Source organism: Ranitomeya variabilis, chromosome 4 (assembly GCF_051348905.1).
Source record: "Ranitomeya variabilis isolate aRanVar5 chromosome 4, aRanVar5.hap1, whole genome shotgun sequence".
In the NCBI taxonomy this organism is placed as follows: domain Eukaryota; kingdom Metazoa; phylum Chordata; class Amphibia; order Anura; family Dendrobatidae; genus Ranitomeya; species Ranitomeya variabilis.
In genome coordinates, this window is record NC_135235.1 from 578,410,673 (window position 1) to 578,437,246 (window position 26,574).

General features: G+C 42.4%; 1 protein-coding gene across 1 annotated transcript; it reads right to left on the reverse strand.

The window, feature by feature from the left end:
• Nucleotides 1-405: 405 nt before the first annotated feature.
• Nucleotides 406-25,552, reverse strand: SRMS (src-related kinase lacking C-terminal regulatory tyrosine and N-terminal myristylation sites). The gene is made up of 8 exons (XM_077252947.1): nt 25,055-25,552; nt 13,907-14,028; nt 10,702-10,868; nt 7,395-7,533; nt 7,150-7,308; nt 5,365-5,546; nt 4,288-4,444; nt 406-1,006 (listed from the first exon to the last, which is right to left on the reverse strand). Exons 1-8 carry the CDS (start codon nt 25,459-25,461, stop codon nt 825-827), a joined length of 1,515 nt encoding a protein of 504 aa, XP_077109062.1. The 5' UTR covers nt 25,462-25,552; the 3' UTR covers nt 406-824.
• Nucleotides 25,553-26,574: the final 1,022 nt, after the last annotated feature.

Here is a 26,574-nt window from a genome sequence, read left to right on the forward strand (position 1 = left end):
TATAGTAGTTATATTCTTGTACATACTGTATGGGCCGCATTATAGTAGTTATATTCTTGTACATAGCGGCAGTATTATAGTAGTTATATTTTTGTATATAGGGGCAGTATTACAGCAGTTATACTCTTGTGCATAGGGGCAGTATTATGGTAGTTAGATTCTTTTACACAGGAGCAGTATTGTAGTAGCTAAATTATTGTACATAGTGGGCAGTATTATAGTAGTTACATTCTTGTACCTAAGGGGCAGTATTATAATAGAAATATGCTTGTACCTGGAGGGCACTATTATAGTATTATGTTTTACAGTAAAGTTGTATTACTGTATTTCGAACAGCATCAACTGTTTTCTATCTATTGTCAGTTCTCTTTCCCTCTCAGTTTAGAAACTCATACAAAGTGCCTGTCAATAAATAAACCTGTTTATACGACAGCAGTGATACATAAAGAAAGTGTAAAGTATTTTTGAGATGTTTCTTATTCTTAATTATTATCACATTTCCAGAATGTTGTTGATTTTTTATAAAATAATAGAAAAGTTTCTCATTGTCTTCAGAGATTGTTTTGTTTCCTCAGATATATAGCGGAGGGGACTAGCGGCCACACATGTAACCATTTCCTCCGCAGTCTTTATTCTGTGGTCACATTATTAGAATTAGAACTTATTAGAAAGTTTTCTCTAATATCTTTCATAATATAGTGTAAAGTCCTGGCAGAGTCTGATGTAATGTGGCACAGAGGTTATGACTCCAATTATTCATAGTTTTCATAGTTCTTCACTAATATTGACTTTCTCCAGATTACCCATTATTTGGGAGTTGTTCTTTATCGGACTGATCTCTCAATGTCAGTTAATTTCTCTACCACCTCCTGGAAACTTGGCCGATCCTGCGGTTTGTCCATCCAGCAAAGCAGCATTAGGTTGTACATCTCCATAGTGCAAAGTCGAGGCTGTCGTAGCCTGTAGCCATGAGTGACTTGTGAGATTACCTCTCGGTTGTTCATTCCTATCAAAGAGAAACATACATTGATCAGGGGAGGAAGAAGCCATTGGATTGTTCCTTAGATCCACATTGAGAAGATGGACAGTTGTAGTCAAATTTATTCAATCCACATTCAAAATTAGGTTTATTTACAAAATTTGCAGTCTCAAATGGAATCCCTCACAAGAGCACATAATAGTAAAGTAAGGTTTTTATAAGATGCATCATATGTGCTTGAAATAAAACATAAGAAATACAGTTGTGTGAAAAAGTGTTTGCCCCTTCCTGATTTCCTATTCTTTTGTACATTTGTCACGCTAAAATGTTTCAGATCACCAAACAAATTTAAATATTAGACAAAGACAACACAAGTAAACACAAAATACAGTTTTTAAATGTAGGTCTTTATTATTAAGGGAAAGGGAAATCCAATCCTACAGGACCCTGTGTGAAAAAGTGATTGCCCCCCTCCTTAAACATAAATTAACTGTGGTTTATCACATCTTTGGAAAGCTGAGTTCAAATTCCCTAGCTGCACACAGGCCTGATTACTACCAAGCCTGTTCTTAATCAAGAAATCACTTAAATAGGACCTGCCTGACAATGTGAAGTAGACCAAAGGATCCTTAAAAGCTATACATCACGCCGCAATCCAAAGAAATTCTTTGAACAAATTTGAACAAATGAGAAGCAAAGTAATTGAGCTCTATCAGTCTGGAAAAGGTTATAAAGCCATTTCTAAAGCGTTGGGACTCCAGCGAACCACAGTGAAAGCCATTATCCACACATGGCAAAAACAAGGAACAGTAGTGAACCTTCCCAGGAGTGGCCAACTGACCAAAATTACCCCAAGAGTGCAGTGACGACTCATCCAAGAGGTCATAAAAGACCACACAACAACATACAAAGAACTGCAGGCCTCCCTTGCTTCAGTTGAGGTCAGTGCTCATGACTCCATCATAAGTAACAGACTTAGCAAAAGTGGCCTGCAAGGCAAAGTTACAAGACAAAAACCACTGCCCAGCAATAAGGATATAAAGGCTAGTCTCAGTTTTGCCAGAAAACATTTTGATGATCTTCAAGACTTTTGGGAGAATACTCTGTGGACTCACAAGGCAAAGGTTGAACTGTTTGGAAAGTATGTCTAATTATATCTTGTGTATAAGTAGCACAGCATACTTTTTTGGTTCAAAGATGGAGAATTTCACAGCATTGAGGACACCAATAATTTTGACCAAATTCCCAACTCCATCTGCTCACATACAGCCCCAAACTTGCAAGGACCCTCCACTATGCTTCACTGTTCATTATTATACCACTTTCCAGCCCATCAGTGAACAATCTGCCATCTGTTACAGCCAAATATTTCACATTTTGACTCATCATTCTAGAACACCTTCTGACAATTTTTTGCACCCCAATTCCTATATTTTTATGCTTAATTGAGTCCCTTGGACTTGTTTCCATCTGGTCAGACATCTCCAAACAGTTCTAAGAAGAAGGACCGGAGCGGGGGTACCTCTCTCTTGCACCGGGTCAGGAACTGGCAAGGCTGTCTCCTCTGTTGTCCGGGGGACAGTTTAGAAACTCAGACCTACCTTTGCACTTGAGAGCAGGGGGCGTGGCTAAGCTAAAAAGGACAGAGCACCGGCGGAAGCAGTCACTCCTGGCAGGAACAAGTAGCGCGCAGCAGGGAACAGATGGAGCTCTGTCCTCTGAGCATCGTGACAGCGCAGATAGATTCCCTTCAACCAGATATAGAGAATATGACAAGAGACGTGACGTGTGCCCATTGGCTGCCCCAGCTGACGATGCCAAACTCTCTGGGCCAGTAAGTGATGCGCGCGTGCCGCTTAGGAAGGACCGGGTGACTCACCGGGAACTGTGCCCCATCTCACCCTTTTAGATCTGTCAAACCTCATTAAGCTCAGACGGAGTTGGAGATTGCACTTCATATTGCACCACGAACCCTGGATTCAAGACCCTGTTCAAGACCCCGTCCAAGACGACAAGGACCCACCGTCACCGCCGGAATCCGGATCATCAACGCCTTCAGGAGAACACCGAACTCACCTCACGCTAACTGCATTGGCGCCACCATTTGAACCAAGGACTCTACAGTCAGGAAGCCACTGGACTGATAAGTTAACCCTTAAAGAACTGCTACATTGCTTTGTGTTGTTGTTTAACTCACCCTGTGTTCATAACACCCGCTATATTCCTGTTTACCCCTTCCTCTCCCTGTGTGGAGTAAACCCCTTTACAAGTAAACTATTGTTAACCCTTGCTCTGCCTCCGGTCCGTTACTGCATTCCGCAACCTGCTCGCACAGTAGCTGGGTGTAGCTGTTTACAGGAACTGATTGATACCATATCTGAGCTAATGGCGTTGCTGGACATGTTTCGATTTTGAAGGGAAGAATCTTTTACCTGCTACACTAAGTTCTTTTAGCTGACTATATTGCTAAGTGTCCTCAGTGCTGAGAAATACAGGGAGATACTTATCGATCATGTACAACTATGCAATTTATTCTGCAGCAGGACAACGTCCCCAAACATACAACCAATGTGATTAAGAACAATCTTTAGCATAAAGAAGAACAATGAGTCCTGAAAATGATGACAAGGCCCCACAGAGCCCTGATCTCACATCATCCAGTCTGTCTGGGATTACATGAGGAGACCGAAGGATTTGCACAAGCGAGATCCACATATCTGTGGTTAGTACCCAAGATGTTTAGAACAACCTCCCCGCTGAGCTCCTTCAAAAACTGAAAGTATGTGTACCAGGGTTGCCAACCGTCCAGAAATTCTAGGACAGTCTGTAAAAATAGGGTACTTTTTGCCCCATTTATAAAAAAATGCACTATTTGAAGCTGAAGAAATTCATACAGATAATTTTGACTTTAATTATCATAGTTTTAGAGTGAATGCAGCTGATGTCTTCATATGAGAATTATGGACTGTAGACATGTATCACTTACAATTTTATTGATTTTGTGTAATAGCTTTCCAATGTGTCCGAAAAAAGTATGGTTTGACTGTGATGTTTTGATAAGTCGTCCGGAAAAAAAATAAAAGGTCACATTGGCAACCATGATGTGTATCTAGAAGAATAGATGCTGTTTGAAGGCAAAAAGCGGTCACACCAAAAATTGATGTGATGTTAGATTTCTCTTTCATTCATTCACTTTGCATTTTGTTAATTAATAAAAATAATCTATTATTAGTTCTATTTTGGAAGCATTTTTCTTTGCAGCATTTCTCTACACCCCCCTAAAACCTTTGCTCATTACTGTATATTACCTTTATAGGGCATATCTCCCAATGTGTATATTTCATACATCACAATCCCAAATGACCATACGTCTGACTTGGTGGAATATTTGCAGTACGTTAAAGCTTCGGGCGCTGTCCACCTTATTGGGATGGTGCGATTGTTTTCTGGAGAGTAACAATCATCCTAGAATAAATTGAAGACCAACATTTTTTTACACATTTTTAAGATTTTCTTAAAGAATTCATTTACTTGTACAGTTTAAGCCGCACTGTTGTTCTTAGGCCACGTTCACACATTCAGTATTTGGTCAGTATTTTACCTCAGTATTTGTAAGCCAAAACCTGGAGTGGAACAATCAGAGGAAAAGTATAATAGAAACGTGCACCACTTCTGTATTTATCACCCACTCCTGGTTTTGGCTTACAGATACTGAGGTAAAATACTGACCAAATACTGAAGGTGTGAACGTGGCCTAAGGCACTCGGGACCAGAGTGTGTCGCTGCATGTATTTCTATGCAGCTGAACGTTCCGGTCCGAACCGCCAGTGGCAGTGCCGGGTATTGATGCGAGAGACTCGCGTGAGTTTCTCACATTGCACTTGCAAGTGTGACCCCGGCCTAACAGATATCCCTTCATATTTGTATATGCAGGTAAAGGCCCTATAGCTCCACCTAGTGATAGAAAATGAAGGGATTTTGTTGATGATTGATTTTCACAGTAAGTACTTTATTTTTTCATTTTTTTCTGCCCTGTTGGACTTTGATAGGTAGAGTTCCATTTTTCAGGTATAGAGCTGAAAATCATTTTCTTCCCTTCACCAATTCATAAAGTTAAATGATTACGCTGTGTCTGGGGGAGCTCATTGCCTCAATGAAGAAAAAAAAGGAAGCTGTGCTAATCTGTCTGCAGTGTACTCCCCCTAGTGGTGGCTGTAGACAGACAGAATTATGGCATTCAATGATATGACAGGATGGGATTCTGACTGACATGTACTAAACAATTAAGCTCTGCCTTTTTTTGTAGGACCGCTAATTTTCTATGCCAAACAGTCCAAACAGCCCGTCAACAGAACACAATGGTAGTAAAACGGACTATGAATAACCTTAAGAAGCCGAGCCAATCCAAAATCAGCAATCTTGCAGACCAGGTTTTCTCCAACGAGAACATTTCTTGTGGCCAGATCCCTGTGGACAACATGTTTCTTCTCCAGATACTCCATACCATCCGCCACCTGACATATCATATGAGTCAAGTTGGCATTTTTAAGCCGATAACCTTCAGTTCCTGTTGAGACAGAATGTGGCTCATCTCTATTATAGTCTCAGAATCAAATCTACAATGTCCGTGAGCCGCCCTCTTCTATCAAGTTATTAAAATCGTTTCCAACTTTCAAAACGGTAGTCCCCAAATTATTGGATACTTGTAAAAAAAAATCTCCCTACTCTTGCTACAGTACCAGTGTTTGGCACAACTACAGCACACATCACCACTGCAGCCAATCAATGAGCTTGGCAGTTTGTGCCTTCTACATTAGCATAGCAGCTGAGCTCAGTGATTGGCTGCAGCGGTGATGTGAGTAGTAGTAGTGACAACAACAATGCTGTCAGAAAGCTTATACCTACCAGAGCAAAGGCAGAAAGCTGATGCTTAAGGACAGTTAGTGCTTTCAATGTTTGGCTTCCTACAAGTATCCGAACGTTTGTGGACCACTTTTTGGAAAATGGAATACCCCTTTAAAATTTTGTTCAGCCATTTTGCTATATTTACTTCTAATAATTCTGTGTGACAACAAATGTACTTATTATGAGAAATTAAATAGGGGTGGTCATACCTAAAATTCAAATAATACTTGTTGGGCAGTGAAAAGACCGCACAGATCTGTCAACAGCAGCTTGTTGACTGTCTGTATGGTTCCAAAGAGGAACCATCAGGACAAGGTATCTGTCCTGTATATCATAGCGTGATGGTCCATCTGAATTTCAGTCCTCTTCTAGTCCTGACTGCATAAATAGCCAGTTGTCACTAGCACCTGATGATAGAAATACTCTAAAAAGCAATATCTAGGAATAGCTAAAACTGCCATTAGTTAACGTCCTGGCCGACAATAAAGTGTCACTAAGAAATTCAGATTCTAAGAGAATAAATACTAGATCTGTCAACAGCATCTTCTGACTGTTTTCACTCCACAAATGTAATAGAGAGCTTTATTCTTCCATCAGTTTTTTTTTAATGGTAGGACCCTAAGGTAGAATAAGAACTTTGGTGGCACATAGAGGACTACCATGTCAGTATGGACCTGTGACAGGGTCACTGGCACGATATGTGAGGGGAGATATGTGTTACGGAGACTGCTTTCCTACGTGATCTAGAAACCCATAAGTATCTTTTCAGCATGCTAGGTGCGGAAGCAGTTAAGCGGCCCTGTTATGTTCGGGTTTTTAGGTGAGTAGGTAAGAGATGGGCAGGAAGCATACTCACCATATCTCCACCTCAAGAGTGTGGCTGGGGAAATAAATGTCCAGCCATTTTTTTTTCTGTGGTCTGTGTTGTGTAGAGGCAAGCAAGCCCTAGGCTGAAGCCTGTGGGAGCTGCCATATGTGTGGGCCCAGAAGTGCTGGGCAGGACTGCTTATGAACTTTTTATTTCCTTTTGAACCAGAAAGGCTGTTTTTCTGTTACCATTTTGGGGTTTCTGATACAATATACCACCCAGAGACTTTAACCCATGTGTGCCTGTGTCTACCTTGAAGAACAGCTAAGTGCGCTGACCTGCCACAGGGCCATTGAGCAGTAAATGAAGTTTGGATAGTCCATTCCTGATTATACCGGATCCTATTTGTGTTTTATAATCCTCCGTTAGTCTTGAAGACCTAATTCTGTAGACTTACCTTTCAAGTAGTCATTTAGGTTTCCTTTGACCATAAGCTCAGTGACAATGTAGACAGGTTCTCCTATCGAGCACACAGCCATCAACTGGATGAGGTTCCTGTGGCACAGATTCTTCAGAGCATTTATCTCCTTCTCGAAGTCACTTCTGTTGAGGTCATCTGCAAGAGGAAGACCATCCTATAAGGAGAATACCTCCAGACTTTCACCTTATTGTTGGAATTCCATATTTTTCCAAAAGACTAACCTTGCTTGAAAGTCTTTATGGCTACTTTCACCGTGTCGTTCCAGATACCTTCATAAACTTCTCCAAAAAATCCTTGCCCCAACTTCCGGACCAGCTGGAACTCGGAATGTGACCTCTCCCAGGTTTCACTGAGGTCAATCTAGAGGATAAAGTGAATGCAAAATTACAAGGCAAGATCCAAGACTGAGAGAAGCTAAGCCCAGCAGTCAATATATCCCTACATTGCCTATATCCCTTAGGATATATAATACTTTGTGCAATAATAACTCTGTCCCTCACAAAAGCTAACTCATACATCTACTGAAATACTCTGTGCTGCTGTTGACCCTGCTCATTATCACATGAAATTAGATTGTCAGGTACTTCCCTCCTCTTCACAACATAACATTATTTCCCCATCACATGCAGCATTGTCCTGAGCTAGGACGGTCACTTCCCCCTACATGAGCACATTTACTAAAAAACTGGAAGATTCAGCAGGATCTGGTTACTAATTAATGTATCTTCCAGTCTTTCTAATCATGTAACTTTAAATTAGCCTCTAGGTGGTGCTGCAATCCAGTAAAGACAGCAGGTGTTCTCTATAGCTAATCAGATAACATTGTGTGCAAGTTTATTAACTGCAGCAATCACAGTATTTGTTAAAAGCATATTGATGTAGAAAGAACAGAAATTAGCCACATATTATCTTCTATGCTTTAAAAAAAAAAAAGAATTAATATAATTTATATCCCAGCTGGTAATAATTTTGCATTAAATTCTATAACTACTGTAATAACGATCTCTGACCACAAATAGAACTATTATACTACTTACTACATGGCCAACAAAATAACTTCTATAATACTGCTTCTATGTACAAGAATATAACTACTGTAATACTGCTCCTCTGTACCAGAATATAACTACTATAATACTGCCATTATGCACAAGAATATAACTACTATAATACTGCCTCCTTTATACAAGAATATAACTACTATAATACTGCCCCTATGTACAAGAATATAACTACTATAATACTGCTCCTATGTACAAGAATATAACTACTATAATACTGCCTCCTATATACAAGAATATAACTACTATAATACTGCCCCCTATGTACAAGAATATAACTACTATAATACTGCTCCTATGTACAAGAATATAACTACTATAATACTGCTCCTATGTACAAGAATATAACTACTATAATACTGCCCCCTATGTACAAGAATATAACTACTATATACTGCCCCTATGTACAAGAATATAACTACTATAATACTGCTCCTATGTACAAGAATATAAATACTATAATACTGCCCCTATGTACAAGACTATAACTACTACTAGATGGTGGCCCGATTCTAACGCATCGGGTATTCTAGAATATCTATGCGTAGTGTATAGTACAGCCACGCAGTACATTGCGCAGCCCACGCAGTACATTGCGCATCCCACGCAGTACATTGCGCATCCCACGCAGTACATTGCGCATCCCACGCAGTACATTGCACAGCCAACGCAGTACATTGCGCACCCACGCAGTACATTGCGCAGCCCAAGCAGTACATTGCGCAGCCCACGTAGTATATTGCGCAGCCCATGTAGTATATTGCCCAGCCACGTTGTATATTGCCCAGCCCATGTAGTATATTGCCCAGTCACGTAGTATATTGCCCAGCCCATGTAGTATATTGCCCAGCCACATAGTATATTGCCCAGCCCATGTAGTATATTGCCCAGCCCACGTAGTATATAGCAATGTGGGCATCATATCCCTGTTAAAAAAAAGAAATAAAATAAAAAATCGTTATATACTCACCTTCCGGAGCCCCCGGATCCAAGCGAAGCGGTTACCGACGCTGCTCGTGCGCTCCGGTCTCAAGAGTGCATTGCGGTGTCGCGAGATGATGACGTAGCGGTCTCGCGAGACCGCTATGTCATCATCTCGCGAGATCGCAGCATGGACTGGTTACCGGTGCGTCGCGAGCGGGAAAGACCTGTTGTCGATCCAGGGGCCGACGGACAGTGAGTATATAATGATTTTTTATTTTTTTAATTATTTCTAACATTAGATCGTTTTACTATTCATGCTGCATAGGCAGCATGAATAGTAAAAAGTAGGTCACACAGGGTTAATAGCAGCGGTAACGGAGTGCATTACACCGCGTCATAACTAGATCCGTTACCGCTGCCATTAACCCTGTGTGAGGGCAGAGTGGAGGGGAGTACGGAGCGGGCACTGACTGCGGGGAGGAAGAAGCGGCCATTTTTCCGCCGGACTGTGCCCGTCGCTGATTGGTTGTGGCTGTTTTGCCACGACCAATCAGCGACTTGGATTCCATGACAGACAGAGGCCACAACCAATGAATATCCGTGACAGACAGACAGAAGGACAGACAGACAGAAAGACGGAAGTACCCCTTAGACAATTATATAGTAGATAATACTGCCCCTATGTACAAGAATATAACTACTATAATACTGCCCCTATGTACAAGAATATAACTACTATAATACTGCCCCTATGTACAAGAATATAACTACGATAATACTGCCCCTATGTACAAGAATATAACTATTATAATGCTACCCTTATGCAAAAGAATATAACTACTATAATACTGCCCTTATGCATAAGAATATAACTACTATAATACTGCCCATATGTACAAGACTATAACTACTATAATACTGCCCCCTATGTACAAGAATATAACTACTATAATACTGCCCCTATGTACAAGAATATAACTACTATAATACTGCCCCCTACGTACAAGAATATAACTACTATAATACTGCCCTTATGCACAAGAATATAGCTACTATAATACTTGCCCTTATGCACAAGAATATAACTACTATAATACTGCATCTATGTACAAGACTATAACTACTATAATACTGCCCTATGTACAAGAATATAACTACTACAATACTGCCCTTATGCACAAGAATATAACTACTATAATACTGCCCCTATGTACAAGAATATAACTACCATAGTACTGCCCCCCCAGAATATTTACGTGGCTGAATTGTCCTACCAGGCTGGATCTGGTCTTATCCTCCTTATCTGAATATTAGACTTTCCATGTGTAGAACATTAGTTGTTTGCACCTTAGACAAACACAGCTACACTGATATATGCGGCACACCCCGTGCTGATGGTCAGTATGCTATAGTGCTGTGCATTGTGCTCGCTATTTTCTCCCGTGTATACACCTTAAAAAAAAATATATATATATATATATTTATATATATATATATATATATATATATACACAATATATATACAGAGCATTATATGTGTTACCTCCGCCACACAGGGCTGCAGCAAGGGACTTTTCAGAAGCTTCCAGTTTGTTTTATGGAAGACGATAAGTTCCTGGATGGTCTTGAAGCTCCTGCCGTTCTGCAGGTAAAATTCTCCATTGGAGTCCATGTTGATGCGGAAATGAGTGACCTTATTCTCATTGCGAACTGAGAACAAACAAGAAGAATGTCGTTAGGAACCGGCTCCATCTAAAACACTCCAAAAATAACACTCCAAAAATTTTAACTTGAGGGCATTCGTGTTGTGTTTTTCTTAGAATAAAAAATATTTTAGTGTAAGATAAGCCGGCATTGTGATCTTTTCCCAAACTTAAAGGGGTATTCCCTTCTCCAAGATCCTATGTAATATGTAATAGGTTTATTATTATTACTAGATGGTGGCCCGATTCTAACGCATCGGGTATTCATATAACAGAGACAGCCACGTAGTATATAGCACAGCCACGTAGTATATAACAGACAGCCACGTAGTATATAACACTGCCACGTAGTATATAACACAGACAGCCATGTAGTATATAGTACAGATACGTATTATATAGCACAGCCACGTAGTATATACAGGTCCTTCTCAAAAAATTAGCATATAGTGTTAAATTTCATTATTTACCATAATGTAATGATTACAATTAAACTTTCATATATTATAGATTCATTATCCACCAACTGAAATTTGTCAGGTCTTTTATTGTTTTAATACTGATGATTTTGGCATACAACTCCTGAAAACCCAAAAAACCTGTCTCAATAAATTAGCATATTTCACCCGTCCTTAAGCCTGTCGCTGATTGGTCGCGCCCGGCCGGCCGTGACCAATCAGCGACGCGGGATTTCTGTTACCGAAATTAGTTACAGACAAACAGACAGAAGTACCCCTTAGACAATTGTATATATAGATTATTATTATTATTAATAATAATAATAATAGCAGCAAATACCTCCAATTAGAAATCTAGTATATATTTTTTTATTCGCTATGCCCTTTTCCTCATGTGCAGGCATTGCGGGACCTTAGGTATCCATGTTTACATCCACTGATATAGTGACAGCTAGTTGCTAATGGTCGTAACCATGGATACCTAAGGTCCTGCAATGCCTGCACATGAGGAAAGAGACATAGCGAATCCAAAAAACTATACTACTTTTTTAATTGGAGGTATTTGCTAACATTATTATTACACCTACTACGTATTGTGATAGGATATTGGAGGTGAGAATACCCGTTTAAGTGGGTTACCCTGCGCCTCTCATTTCTGCATTAGGAGGTGGCATGTACCGGATGATTTGTCAGGTTTTTCGTGCACGTGACAGGGCACAATACCTGGCAAGTGGCCAACGCACATCCCCGGCAGCGCCGTTTGCCTTCCAATGCGGAAGCGACAGTTGATAAATAACCCCTTCAGGCTCTTTTCTTAAGCTCTTGTTGCAAAGGTTGAAAACCTGGTTGGTGACATTGTAGGCAATCCTATGTGAGCCAAAAGAGGCAAGTCGCTTCATCGCGTGCACTGAGCCCTGTAAGGGGTCTCCGGGGCCGGTGCAGGGAGCCGGGGGTCATGTGACTGCAAGTATGCAATTTCCATACTTCCCTCCGCGTTCTGAGTAGATATGTCTGGCCTAGCTGAATGCCCTTGAATTGAGGTGCATTTGCAATGAGTGAGACCGTACACGTCTAGTCGGTACACATCTAGTCGGTACATGACCAAATGTATGCAAATCATATACTTTCAGTGACACGCCCACCACTCCCAGTGCCGCGATCGCAGAATCCTCACAGTGTGCACAATCTGAGGATTCACAAGTCTGCAGTGACATAGAGTGACTGCAGGCTTAACAACACCTTTAATATTGAAATATTCTTTTTGCTTGCAGCTGCCTCTAGAGGAAATTCACTATGCAGGTCCCATTGAGTTCAATGCAGTGATCTCCCCCTAGTGGCAGTGCAGGCAAAGGCAATTTTATACAACTTCCTGCACTGTATTAGAGAAATGGAGCTGTCTATCATCCCCTTATACCAGTAAGAATTTTACATGGGAATCCCGTCATCATCCTAAACCTCTCGGGATAATACTATTGATGAGTGAATCGAATTCATATCAATTTTTTAAGGAATTTGTTGAATCACGTTGATTGGTCGTTGCCATTTTGTGCACGGCTGAAGATGACATCAGCCAGAGAATTGATCAAATAACTTTGTTTGGATTTCCTCATAATGTCTGGTAGCTACCAGATCACATGGTATAGCACAGCCAATCAGGAGGAACTATGGTAGCCTGCATAAAAGTTGAGGCAGTAAACGCAGCAGCCATTTTGTGGTGAATCTGGAGAAGACATCACAGATTAGAAATAAAGATAGGAGGACAAAGCCATAAAACACTGAAGAAACTGATCAGATAGTAGACAGACAGAAGATTAGTTTGTGAAGAAAAGAGTATAGTGGCATACATGTTTTTCTTGGCTATAGGAGGTTTTATGGTACTTTTTGATGTTCATAATCATATGTTTTTCAGTAACTTATAAACTTTCATTTTTAAAGGTGCCCCGATGTTCAGTAAACAACCTCGGTCTTGGGTTCAGCAGCTCCACCACTTCCAGCTTTGTGATGGACACAGGAAAACCAAACTGTGTCAGTCATCAGAGTTTTGGTTACAAGCCAAGCCAGCCCCCTTTTCAGAGAAAAGGGTCTGGCTTGGCTATTGCAATGAGAAAGTCATCCGTGCCCCTTCATATAAATTTCTGGAACAGGAAACTAATGTGCACAGGGCCAAATGTGGAGCTCTCAGAAAATGTAGCTAATAGCTGAAGATCTAGGCACCTTTGGAAATAAGAATCTATTAAAAAGTTCTCTGGAATCGTATGATGAACATATATAACAGTATTTCTGGGGGAAGTGGAAACCTTTTTAATGTAAAATTACATCTTTACATCTTAAAATGGTAGTTGTCCTCTCCCAGACAGCACACGGATGACGCACGGATGATATGATATCCATGTGCTACACATTTTTTTTCATTGATCCATTGGCTTGCATTGGCACGTTTGATCCATGACATGTATCACAAAGTGACGTTTCCATTTTTTTCTTTTTGTGGACCCTCAGAGACGTGAAAATCAGACATCTAAGCAAGGCCTAAAGCCATCTGCTCTCAGAAGATATTGCTCCTCTCAGCTCTTCTTCATACATTTACCTGATAACGAGAAGAGTCCAGGATTAGTATCACTGGGTCGGACCAGGTAGGAGCCGTGGGCATTAGGTGGGCACAGCAGCAATCTCTCTGCTTCTTGTCTACTGGAAACTTCTATGTACCAGCTGTGAGAAAAGAGAAGTTGGGAGAGAATGAGGATTAGGGAATAATTCATCTGTGTGCGATTTATAGCACGATAAGAGGAAGTTCTCACAATATCATTTTGCTGCTGGGTCGTAATTTTTAGTTAGAGAAGATACAATGAAATATCTGTGCATTGATCACATGACAGATATCTCTTCACATCTCCTTGGCTCTTAGGAAAGTCCTGTGGTCTTCCCTCGTCACACACAACACACTATAACATGTCAGTCTGCCAACTGTCAGACCTTAGGTCTGTCTTCGCTGCTTCCCTTACCCTCTAAGTCACTAACAGGAAGTCGACTTCTGTCTTCCCATATAGTCCCTCCCATTCTGGGCTAGTCCCAACTATTAAGTTTATCTAGTCTCCAACTAAATGCAAGCAAATTACTAAACAGATAAAATCACATTCATAACAGTACAATCCATTATATTCACAATACATATCTCTTCAAGAGGGTGTGGGCAGCAACTCCACTTTACACTTCTTCCCATAAAAAAGTGTTGAGTCGCAGATTAGGTGCAACTCATGCCAGGTTGGATAGTATCACCATGTTCTGTTATCAATAAAATGAATCTGTCATCAAGATTTCACAATGCAATCTGCACCCTATTACTAAATAAATCTCTTAGACCTGAGGAGGCTGGTATACTTACTTTGAAAATCCATATCAGGATGCCCGTAGAAACTTTAAAGAGTTTATCTTAATAGATTCATATTTTTGGATAGTACTTGTAAAAACAAGCAATTTGTGATTTACTACATGGTCAAATTTGTATCCGTTCTTGAGATATTAATACTTTTAGTTTGTTGCTTAGGAGACCGACCACCTCTGCTCTTTAGATTCTAAGCACTGCACTGAAGCTGGCTAGGATTATAAGATAATAGCATGCTAGTGCGCTCCAGTGGTACAAGCCAGCTTCAAAACAGTGCTAATAAGCTCATCTCCGTAGAAAAGAGCTTGTAAGCACTGTCCAGGTTCTGCTGTCTAGCAGCGGTGGTCGGTCTCCAAGGCAACGAGCTGTGAGTAAAATAAGAAAGGTGTTAATAGATTCAAGGTTTAATAATTAGTAAATTTCAAAATTCCTTGTATTTATGAGCACTATCCCACAATATCTATGAAGAAGGGAATAACCCTTAAAAGGAGTTTTCCAGGAGTTTCTGGGCTTACTCTATACCGAAACCTCACAGTATGCAAATGGCAAGAAATTACACAAAAGTTCTACTATACAGTGTCTCATTGGAGGGGCTGCTTAACAATCTAAATAAAAGGGACAAGCCTTTATTATAAACACTTGGCTCAAACTTGACTGTGGTCTGCGTCTCTCTTACTCCAGTATCCCCATGACACTTCTTGTCCTACACACGAGCATTTAAACCTATTCAAACAGATCTTGAATGGAGGATCCAAATCATCATCTGCATTAATGCTCAAATCCTTTAACTATCCCATTCTAAAGTGACCGAGAGCGGTAGTCATGAGTCGTGACCGAGCTGCTGTCCGGTTACGCTCTGCCACTTTACAGGAAAACAGTGTCCCAGTCCCAGTGTGCTATCAGGTGAAGCGTGCATCACATTCACTTGTAGGCTACAGGCCTCCACTGTCTACAGACATCCATCCTCAGGAGCTGCCGCATACAAGTTCATCAGGTTGTAACAGGTGGAATCGGGCACAACACTTCAGTTCTTGCTTCCTTAATACAACACATCTTCAGTCCTACCACTCATTCGTTCTGGACTACCCTTAATCCCACTGACTCCGTCATCCTCAGGAATTGCCTGTCCACTTCAGCAGTGCACCTGGGATCCATAACCTCCCATCTTCATGAATTCCTGTTCATCTTTCCCTGTGCGCCAGAGGACACAATGTGCCTGACAGCTCCTATGCCGGACATTGGGCTCTGGACGTGACAGGAGCATCCGATCGGGATTCCAGTACAGTCACCTACTGCCTCTATTGATTGGTATATGTTGACCCTAGCAGCCCACTGCACTTGAACTTAACCTTATTACTGTACTGCCCTATCTGCCCTAGTACCAGGAAATTCCCCCTTTTTACTAAAACTAGTCCTACCTACTGTGGGCTAGTTGTATACATTAACTGTATCTTCTCATTATCTAGTCCTAGGCTATGTCTAATCCTGTGCTTACCCTGCACTATACACTACTCTCTTTGCACATCAACACTTTACATTACTTATATGCTGTAAATTACCATAAGGCTATGTGCACACGTAGGTTGGGTCCTCTGCAGGTTCTCCCGCAGCGGATTTGATAAATCTGCAGGGCAAAACCGCTGCGGTTATCCCTGCAGATTTATCGCGGTTTGTCTTGCGGTTTCCGCTGCGGGTTTACTCCTATACTATTGATGCTGCATATGCAGCAATATGCAGCATCAATAGTAATGTTAAAAATAATTTAAAAAAATGGTTATACTCACCCTCTGACGTTCCGATCTCCTCGGCGCTGCACGCGGCGGTCCGGTTCCAAAGATGCTGTGCGAGAAGGACCTTCGTGACGTCACGGTCATGTGACCGCGACGTCACGGTCATGTGACCGCGACGTCATCGCAGGCCCTGCTCGCACAGCAACCCTGCAAACCGGACGGCCGCGTGCAGCGCTGAGAGGTGAGTATATCATTATTTTTTATTTTAATTCTTTTTTTTTTACACAAATATGGTTCCCAGGGCCTGGAGGAGAGTCTCCTCTCCTCCACCCCGGGTACCATCTGCACATTATCCGCTTACTTCCCGCATCGTGGGCACAGCCCCATGCGGGAAGCGGATCAATGCATTCCTATGTGTGCAGAATAGCCGCGATTCTGCACAAAAGAAGTGACATGCTGCGGAATGTAAACCACTGCGTTTCTGCGCGGTTTTTCCCGCAGCATGTGCACAGCGGATTGCGGTTTCCCATAGGTTTACATTGTACTGTAAACGCAATGGAAACTGCTGCGGACCCGCAGCTGCAGAAACGCTGCAGTTCCGCGGTAAAAACCACAACGTGTGCGCATAGCCTTGCACAATATACAAGACACACATCGTTACATGTAAAACCGCACGACACTGCACACATGGCTCGATTGTTGTCTTCAGGGACAGGAATGCAGCAGAACAGTCTACCACTCTTACATTCCTTCCCTCTTTCATCATCCTCGTCCTCGACCATTCTAGATATTGGAAGACAACATCAAGCACCTAACTCGCATAAAATAAATAAAAAACAAATCTATTCAGGGCCATATAGTGTCCATTGCCAGAGATGCACTGACGCAGGAACAAAAGAGCTCAAGTTCCTTGGGTCTGTAGGCCAATATAATAACAACTACCCAGTAGTCCTTTGGCACTTACCAAGTCTTTCTCTTGCACAATACTTTAATTAGTTGGTCCTCTTGGTTAGAACCACAGAACTACTGTTCATCCACACATCAATGGCTCATCAGTCCATGAGCACAGTCTCTGGAAGTCCCTCATCAGTCCACCGTCCAGTCATCCTAACATGTAAAACCGCTTGACACTACACACATGGCGTGATTGTTGTCTTCAGGGGTAAGAACGCAGCAGAACAATCCTCCACTCTTACATTATATCATAAAAACTAATAGGTGGACATAGCAGCACTTATGTCAAAGCTGCACCCTCAGAATGCGAGACGAGGGTGCAAATACAAGGATCTGCTAAGCAGTTTGCACTTTGAAAAGGCCAATAGTCATTGACTTGCACTGATTGGGTGGGTGCACTGTGTAAGGAGGTGGCGGAGACCCTCATGTACCTTTTCTCCCCTTAATGCTGTTCACCTGTGTCACATGCTGCATCCTGATGTTTTACTAATGTTTTGCTATTGTGTGCATTGTAATTCATTTGTCATTTGTCACATATTGTAATGTAATGTAATGTGCTTTAGCTTAGGGATAGATTAGTAAGTAGTGCAGGACCATAGGAGGATTAGAATAGAGGGGGCACAGTAGAGATAGAGCATAGAATAGATAGAAGTGTTAGTTACATACAGGCAGCATAGGGGTTAAGCAGATGGGAGGAGTCACAGCAGAGCAGCACAGAGCAGGGGGATATAGGATAGATACTTCCTGGTTCTGTCAGATGCCTGGGCAGCTTGCCCAAGGGCAAGTTGCAGCAGTGAGAGTGAACAGTTGGTTAGCCGTGGGGATAGAGCTGCTATGGCAGGAAGGGACCCCAGGCTGGGAGTCATGCAGGCAGTCACCAGCAAAAATAGAAGCCAACCCAAAGAGGATCTGGGGTCTAAGCTGAGACGGCAATCCTGACATCTTTCCCAATTGGAACCGGAACTGGGACTGGTAGGAAGCTGGTGGGCCTGGAGCACGAGTGGGACAGAGATTGTCCAGAAGAGGGACAGGGATTATCCAATAGTGGGTCAGAGATTGACCAAGAGTGAGACAGAGGCTGCAAGGATATAGACAGAGGCTGCAAGGATATAGACAGAGGTTGCAAGGAAATAGAGAGAGTTGACAGGAAGAACCGAGTCTGTCCGGATGGCAGGGAAAGATAAGATGTCTCTGTTTTTAACTTGTGTTGTCTGTGTGAAGAATGCATTTAAGAAGATGTCTCTGTGTTGACTTGTGCTGCTTATGTGATGTATACGCTGCTGTCTAGTAAAGTTAAGCTGTTGGAAAAAGACCTCACCTCAGAAGTGATGTGCGGAGCTCCTGAATGCGGAGCCGACATAGCAGCAGCTGAGGGGAATCTGACATTGCCTGTGAGTGTGCTGTGGTGCATGCTGCACATGCAGTACAAGGGACTTTATTCATCTTTTCATGTACAAGGTACCGGGGTGCTCACTGACTGTTGCTTAAAGAACTCGCCCACGACTACCACCCCGTGCCACCTTGTTACACACAGTGCACACATCTTTGTTTCTCAGTCCATTGTTGGGCAGCAATGCACGGACCGACTGTGAGTCTAATGACTAGTGATGAGCGAGTATACTCGTTACTCGGGTTTTCCCGAGCACGCTCGGGTGGTCTCCGAGTGTTTGTTAGGCCGGCGTCACACTCGGCGTAAGACAATACGGTCCGTATTTTACGGCCGTAATACGGCCGAAATACGGTGAAATGTTCCCAAAATAGTGATCCGTAGGCAGGGTGTGTCAGCGTATTTTGCGCATGGCATCCTCCGTATGTAATCCGTATGGCATCCGTACTGCGATATTTTCTCGCAGGCTTGCAAAACCGACATCTAATGGATTTATGTGCTCAAATGTTCATTAAAACATATATATAGTATATATATATATATATATATGTCATTGAGACACATATATATATATTCTGTATTTAGATTTCATTCAGCGCGATATCTGTGAACAGCCGCTAATTCAATTGCCGGCTTTTCATTTCTCCTGCACAAACCCGACAGGATATGAGACATGGTTTACATATAGTAAACCATCTCATATCCCCTTTTTTTTTGCATATTCCACACTACTAATGTTAGTAGTGTGTATGTGCAAAATTTCAGCGCTGTAGCTGCTAAAATAAAGGGTTAAATGGCGGAAAAAATTGGCGTGGGCTCCCGCGCAATTTTCTCCGCCAGAGCGGTAAAGCCAGTGACTGAGGGCAGATATTAATAGCCAGGAGAGGGTCCATGGTTATTGGCCCCCCCGTGGCTAAAAACATCTGCCCCCAGCCACCCCAGAAAAGGCACATCTGGAAGATGCGCCTATTCTGGCACTTGGCCACTCTCTTCCCACTCCCTGTAGCGGTGGGATATGGGGTAATGAAGGGTTAATGCCACCTTGCTATTGGAAGGTGACATTAAGCCAGATTAATGATGGAGAGGCGTCAATTATGACACCTATCCATTATTAATCCAATTGTAGGAAAGGGTTAAAAAACACACACACACATGATTGAAAAGTATTTTAATGAAATAAACACAGCGGTTGTTGTAATAATTTATTGTTCTCTCAAATCCATTTGCAGTCCCTCGCTTGGCAACATAATAAACGCACAAGATACATACCTTCTGATGTACTGTCAGGTCCAACGATGTAATCCATCTGAAGGGGTTAACTAATATTACAAGCAGGAGCCCTGCTATAATGCAGCTGTGCTCCGTGCTTGTAATTCCCCTGCGAATGAATGAAATGTAGGTCATTGACCTACATTTCCTTCAGTCGCGGTGATGCGCCCCCTGGTGGATGTCCTCATATGACCTGGAGCGTGGGAAAAAGTTCCCAGGCTGCAGTTCATGAGAACATCCACCAGAGGGCGCCTCACCGCGAATGAATGAAATGTAGGTCAATGACCTACATTTCATTCATTCGCAGGGGAATTACAAGCACGGAGCACAGCTGCATTATAGCAGGGCTCCTGCTTGTAATATTAGTTAACCCCTTCAGATGGATTACATCGTTGGACCTGACAGTACATCAGAAGGTATGTATCTTGTGCGTTTATTATGTTGCCAAGCGAGGGACTGCAAATGGATTTGAGAGAACAATAAATTATTACAACAACCGCTGTGTTTATTTCATTAAAATACTTTTCAATCATGTGTGTGTGTTTTTTTTAACCCTTTCCTACAATTGGATTAATAATGGATAGGTGTCATAATTGACGCCTCTCCATCATTAATCTGGCTTAATGTCACCTTCCAATAGCAAGGTGGCATTAACCCTTCATTACCCCATATCCCACCGCTACAGGGAGTGGGAAGAGAGTGGCCAAGTGCCAGAATAGGCGCATCTTCCAGATGTGCCTTTTCTGGGGTGGCTGGGGGCAGATGTTTTTAGCCACGGGGGGGCCAATAACCATGGACCCTCTCCTGGCTATTAATATCTACCCTCAGTCACTGGCTTTACCGCTCTGGCGGAGAAAATTGCGGGGGAGCCCACGCCAATTTTTTCCGCCATTTAACCCTTTATTTCAGCAGCTACAGCGCTGAAATTTTGCACATACACACTACTAACATTAGTAGTGTGGAATATGCAAAAAAAAGGGGGATATGAGATGGTTTACTGTATGTAAACCATGTCTCATATCCTGTCGGGTTTGTGCAGGAGAAATGAAAAGCCGGCAATTGAATTACCGACTTTTCACTAACACCGCTGCGTATTTCTCGCAAGTCACACTGCTGGTCCGTGTGGAATCCGTATTTTTCTCGCCCCCATAGACTTTCATTGGCGATTTTTTTGCGCAGTACGCTGACAAACGCAGCATGCTGCGATTTTGTACGGCCGTAGAAAGCCGTATAATACTGAACCGTAATATACGGCTAATAGGAGCAGCCCCATTGAGAATAATTGTGCCGTATGTTATGCGAGTTTTACGGACGTAGTTTCTGCGCTCTTACGTCCGTAAAACTCGCCAGTGTGACGCCGGCCTTAGTGTTCGGAGATTTAGTTTTCATTGCCTCAGCTGCATGATTTACGACTGCTAACCAGGCTGAATACATGTGAGGAAAGCCTGTTTGCTAAGGCTGTGTGCTGCACACTTTGCGGCGTGCTCTGCGGGTTCTCCCGCAGCGGAATTGATAAATCTGCAGGGCAAAACCGCTGCGGTTATCCCTGCAGATTTATCGCGGTTTGTTTTGCGATTTCCGCTGCGGGATTACTCCTATACTATTGATGCTGCATATGCAGCAATATGCAGCATCAATAGTAATGTTAAAAATAATAAAAATTGGTTATACTCACCCTCTGACGTCCCGATCTCCTCGGTGCTGCACGCGGAGCTCCGGTTCCAAAGATGCTGTGCCGAGAAGGACCTTCGTGACATCACGGTCATGTGACCGCGACGTCATCTCAGGCCCTGCTCACACAGCAACTGAGACCGGACGGCCGCGTGCAGCGCTGAGAGGTGAGTATAGCATCATTTTTTATTTTAATTCTTTTTTTTACACTATTTATGCTTCCCAGGGCCTGGAGGAGAGTCTCCTCTCCTCCACCCCGGGTAGCACCCGCACATTATCCGCTTACTTCCCGCATCGTGGGCACAGCCCAATCGCTGCGATTCTGCACAAAGAAGTGACATGCTGCGGGTTGTAAACCGCTGCGTTTCTGCGCGGTTTTTCCCGCAGCATGTGCACTGCGGTTTGCGGTTTCCATAGGGTTTACATGTTAATGTAAACGCAATGGAAACTGCTGCGGACCCGCAGCATCAAAATCGCCGTGGATCCGCGGTAAAAACCGCAAAGTGTGAACATGGCCTAAGGCTCCTTCTCACTTGCGTGAAATACGGCTGAGTCTCGCAGGTTAAAACCGGGCTCTGCCGCTGGCACTCCAGAGCGGAGCATGCGGCCGTACAGCAATACATGAAGCTGCATGCTCCGCTCCCAATGCCGGCGGCAGAGCCGGGTTTTAGCCTGCGAGACTCGGCCGTATTTCACGCAAGTGAGAAGGAGCCCTTAGGGAATTCCCACATGTATTCAGTCTGGCTAGCAGCTTTAAATAATGCAGCTGAGGCGATGAAAACTAAATCTGCAAGCACTAGCAAATACTCGGAGATCACCTAAGCATGCTCGGGAAAACCTGAGCAATGAGTATAATCGCTCATCGCTACTCCTGACCTGAACTAACTGCTTCACAGGTTCAGGTAATTCAGGTCCGGAGACCCGCAGTCGGGCCTGGTGCTGTGGTTTCATCCTAGCCATACATTACGCATGTGGTTTATTATATGTGGTTTATAATGATTTTATGGTTTATGCAGTTGAGAGGCTAAATGGTAGTATTATTACTGGTATTAATATTACTAATTGTGGCAGTCTTGTGTTATGCTCACATCTATGTTTGGGATCCAAAAAACCAATTCAAATTAATAAGTCATGTGACAGAAAGTTTTATTTCTGCTTTTCTGCTCTTCAAATAAATCAGAAAAACAGAAATACAAACGAAAATGTGAACATATCCGTAGTAGTATTATATTACAAATTTCTATTAAAAGTAGTAGTTTTACTATTATTCTTATTAATATTTGTATGACTTTTTATTGTTATTATTATTACTACTACCAGTAGTATGGGTTATTTCACTATTACCAATATGAGTAGTAGTATTATTAATATTACTACTTGTAGCATCACTATTAATATTAGTAGTAGTATTAATATTAGTAGCGTCACTATTATTATCAGTAGTAGTAGTAGGTAGTAGTAGTAGTGGTAGCATCACTATTAATATTAGTAGCAGTAGTATATCTATAATTATTGTTACTATTAGTAGGATTATCACTATAGTTATCATTATTACTGTTATTAGCAGTATCACTATCACTAGTAGTAATATTATTATTATTATTATTATTATTATTAATAAATTACTAGTAGTATTAGTATTAGCAACTAATGCTAATTTCTATTGCTTCTATTATTACTAGTAGTCATACTTATGATTACTATTAGTAGTAGTGGTAGTATCACTATTACTAATATTATTACTATTAGTGGTAATATCATTATTATTAGTAGTAGCGGTAGTAATATTACTATATGTTGGCTAAACCCATTGAACTAGGATTGGTTACCGACTATTCCCCCAGCAGATGACGGAGGAAGAACAAGAATCAAATATGCAGAATTTTGGCACCTGATAGTTTTGTTTCCAGGGGAGATAATCTGCCACCTGGCATCAAACACATGGTGCCCGAGCCATGGGCAACATGAATCAGAGCCTGCCTCTGCCTGTGTGATTGGTGCCATGTAGGTTTTATTATTAAATGGTACAGGGAAAAGTTTCCGAGAAAACATACTTATAAGATCCGGCGACTTATGTGTCTCGGCTGACTAGTCCCCGGCGTCTTCACCCCACCTCCATTCCCATGACTGACAGGGTCTGTTGACTAGTCTAATGCGTTCCCCAGTGATTCACCCCATCTAGATTAGATCGACTGACAGGGAATTGAGGCTGGAGAAGTAACCGGTAACCGCATTGGACTAGTCAGCCGAGACACATGATCCCTGGCTTTTTAAAGTATGTTTTTTTTTCAGAAAAATTGCAGCATTTTATAATAAAACCTACAAGGCCATAATTGTACAGGCAGGCTCCGATTCATGCTCCCTTTAAAACCACGTGTTTGGTGATTATTTTACCTCAGTATTTGAAAGCCAAAACCAGGACTAGGTAGTGGTGACGTGTTTCTATTATACTTTTCCTCTGATTGTTCCACTCCTGTTTTGACTTACAAATGCTGAGGTAAAAAACTCAGCAAATACTCAACGTGTGAACGTGGCCCAAAGAAGATGTCCAGGCTTTTCACAAAATTCTGCAGAGTCTCTATGTGACCGGTGCCGGTGGTGAGACTGTGCATATGCGATATATATGCCACATTCAGACTAGATGTGAGTGGTTTCACTCAGCGAGGCAGCTCACGTCTAGTCAGAATGTGGCCGTGGGTATGCATATCGCATACTTGCAGTCACATGATTGCGTATTCTCACCGCCAGCACCAGAAAATGCTTCCCAGTGCTCGCTGTGAGGATTCACAAATCTGCAGTCACATAGAGTGTCTGCAGACTTTTGTGATAAACCTGGGCAAACCCTTTAAGTTCACACCCCTTAATGCCTTAGTAATACCTACTGCACCAATTCTGCTGACTTTTGCAGATTTCCCCTTTTTCACAGCAAATTCAACACTGAATCCCAACCCCCGTCTCCGTTATATTGCACTGCCGTTAGCTGTCTGTGTGAACATTGCCTGACGGTGTAACACAACATAGAGAGTGAAAGGAAGAGTTTAGCGGCCGTCATTTCTTCACACGATGGTGTTTCCAAAGCTAATGTAAAGTCCCATGGGCAGAGTTAGAAGATATTAGATCTTACGATGAGACGAGAATAAGAAGTGTGACGACACTGAGAGAGGTGACCATCTTTGTACAGCTCCCCCTACAAACTCTCCCTTACTGCTCCCCCTGTGTGTCAGTCTTTACTACAGCTCTGGCATTACATTCATGAACCAGAAAGACCAGGATGAACAGCCAAGTGACGGCGGCTTGTGGAATAGCTTTTTGCAGACATTGAGTAGTCATCTTGATACTTACGCCTCATTGCTCAGACTGGAGTATCCGTCTTTGTCATAGATGTTGGGTTGACCAGGAAAGTCAAACTCCACTTGGTTTGTGTTGGAGCTAGGGGTGAAACTTAGCGCCGATGTATAATTTGCTGGTACTAGTCCCATCTCCATGGTTCCTTTTAGCTTCCTGGCCAAGATATAGTCTCCCTCATCTCTGATCATGCAAAGTTCCTCACCAGTTTTCACGCTCAGTTCTTGGTCGTCTCTTGCAACAAAATCGTAGAGCACAACGACAATGTCCACTCTTGGCATCCCGCTGGAGATGGGACGATCTATGGTGGGCACAGATGCTGCCACCGCAATCACTGGAGGAGGCCAGATTTTATCCCATAGACACACCATACACTTCATATAGTTCCTACAAAAGCCCTCCATGCTTGGGTAAGGTGTGTGCCAGTGCAGGTGCGGGTCAGCCTCCTGCCAGCATGCTCCCTCCTGATCTGTGCGGGATTTTTCATCTCCTTCACTTCCTGATCACCTGAACCTTTATAAACAAAAGTAAAACTCCCATTTAACACCAGGAAGATCAAACTGAAGGAATGTGGTCTGACCAGTAATTCTGCACAAAAGAGGGGCTAATGCCAGAGCAAAGACAGTAATGGAAAAAATACCAACAGTCTGTGATTCCTCCTTCTTGGGTGAAATGTCACCTATTGTACACAGAGGTAGCAGAGCTGAGTTTGCCATTGTGGTTCTAGTAAGAGTAAAAATGTTACACATGAAATGTGCTAAATGAGAAACTCAGCACTGCCACATCCATAATGATCATACATATGGGAATAGCGCCTCGTTAACTTTTCTGTAGAGATAAAGCAGTAAAACGGCTTTTTCTTCTAACCAGAAAACGTCGCTATCTTAGAAGTCATGGAGCTGTCACAGAGTGACCCAAGCACTGTAGGAATGCATTGACTTTCATTTGATTCTCTGCAATGTCTGATCTATGCAGCATTGTGGTGATAGAGGGTTTTATCAAGGTATATACTACAAAAAAACTAAACTGATAAACCAGAGGCGTAGCTAGAGTTCACAGCACAGGTACAGATAATGACTTACCACTAACGTTCTTTCTGATGGAATCGTCCATTTTTCTCGTCTTTTCCATCTGGCCCAGACTGACATGACAAGTTCTTCCAGCCATGACTCGGCTGCAGAGAATACAACAAAGACACGTTTCACTTCTCACATTCCAGCCCCATCACCATCTATTCCCAATCTGCACAAACTCCTCATCCTGCTAATATCCCAATACTGAGCCGCTGCTGCCGTATGTGTCCCTATTACTGCCCCTGATATCCCAATACTGAGCCGCTGCTGCCGTATGTGTCCCTATTACTGCACCTGCTGTGTGGTTCTCTGTGCCTTCTAAATTCTAAAGCAACCCTCTAGAATGTAGTAATACCGGGTGCAAGCGCCCTAGAAAACAGTGCCCACGTTTCCCCCCCTAGAAACCTAGAAAGTAATAATGCCCTGTGTGCCCCTTTGACAGTC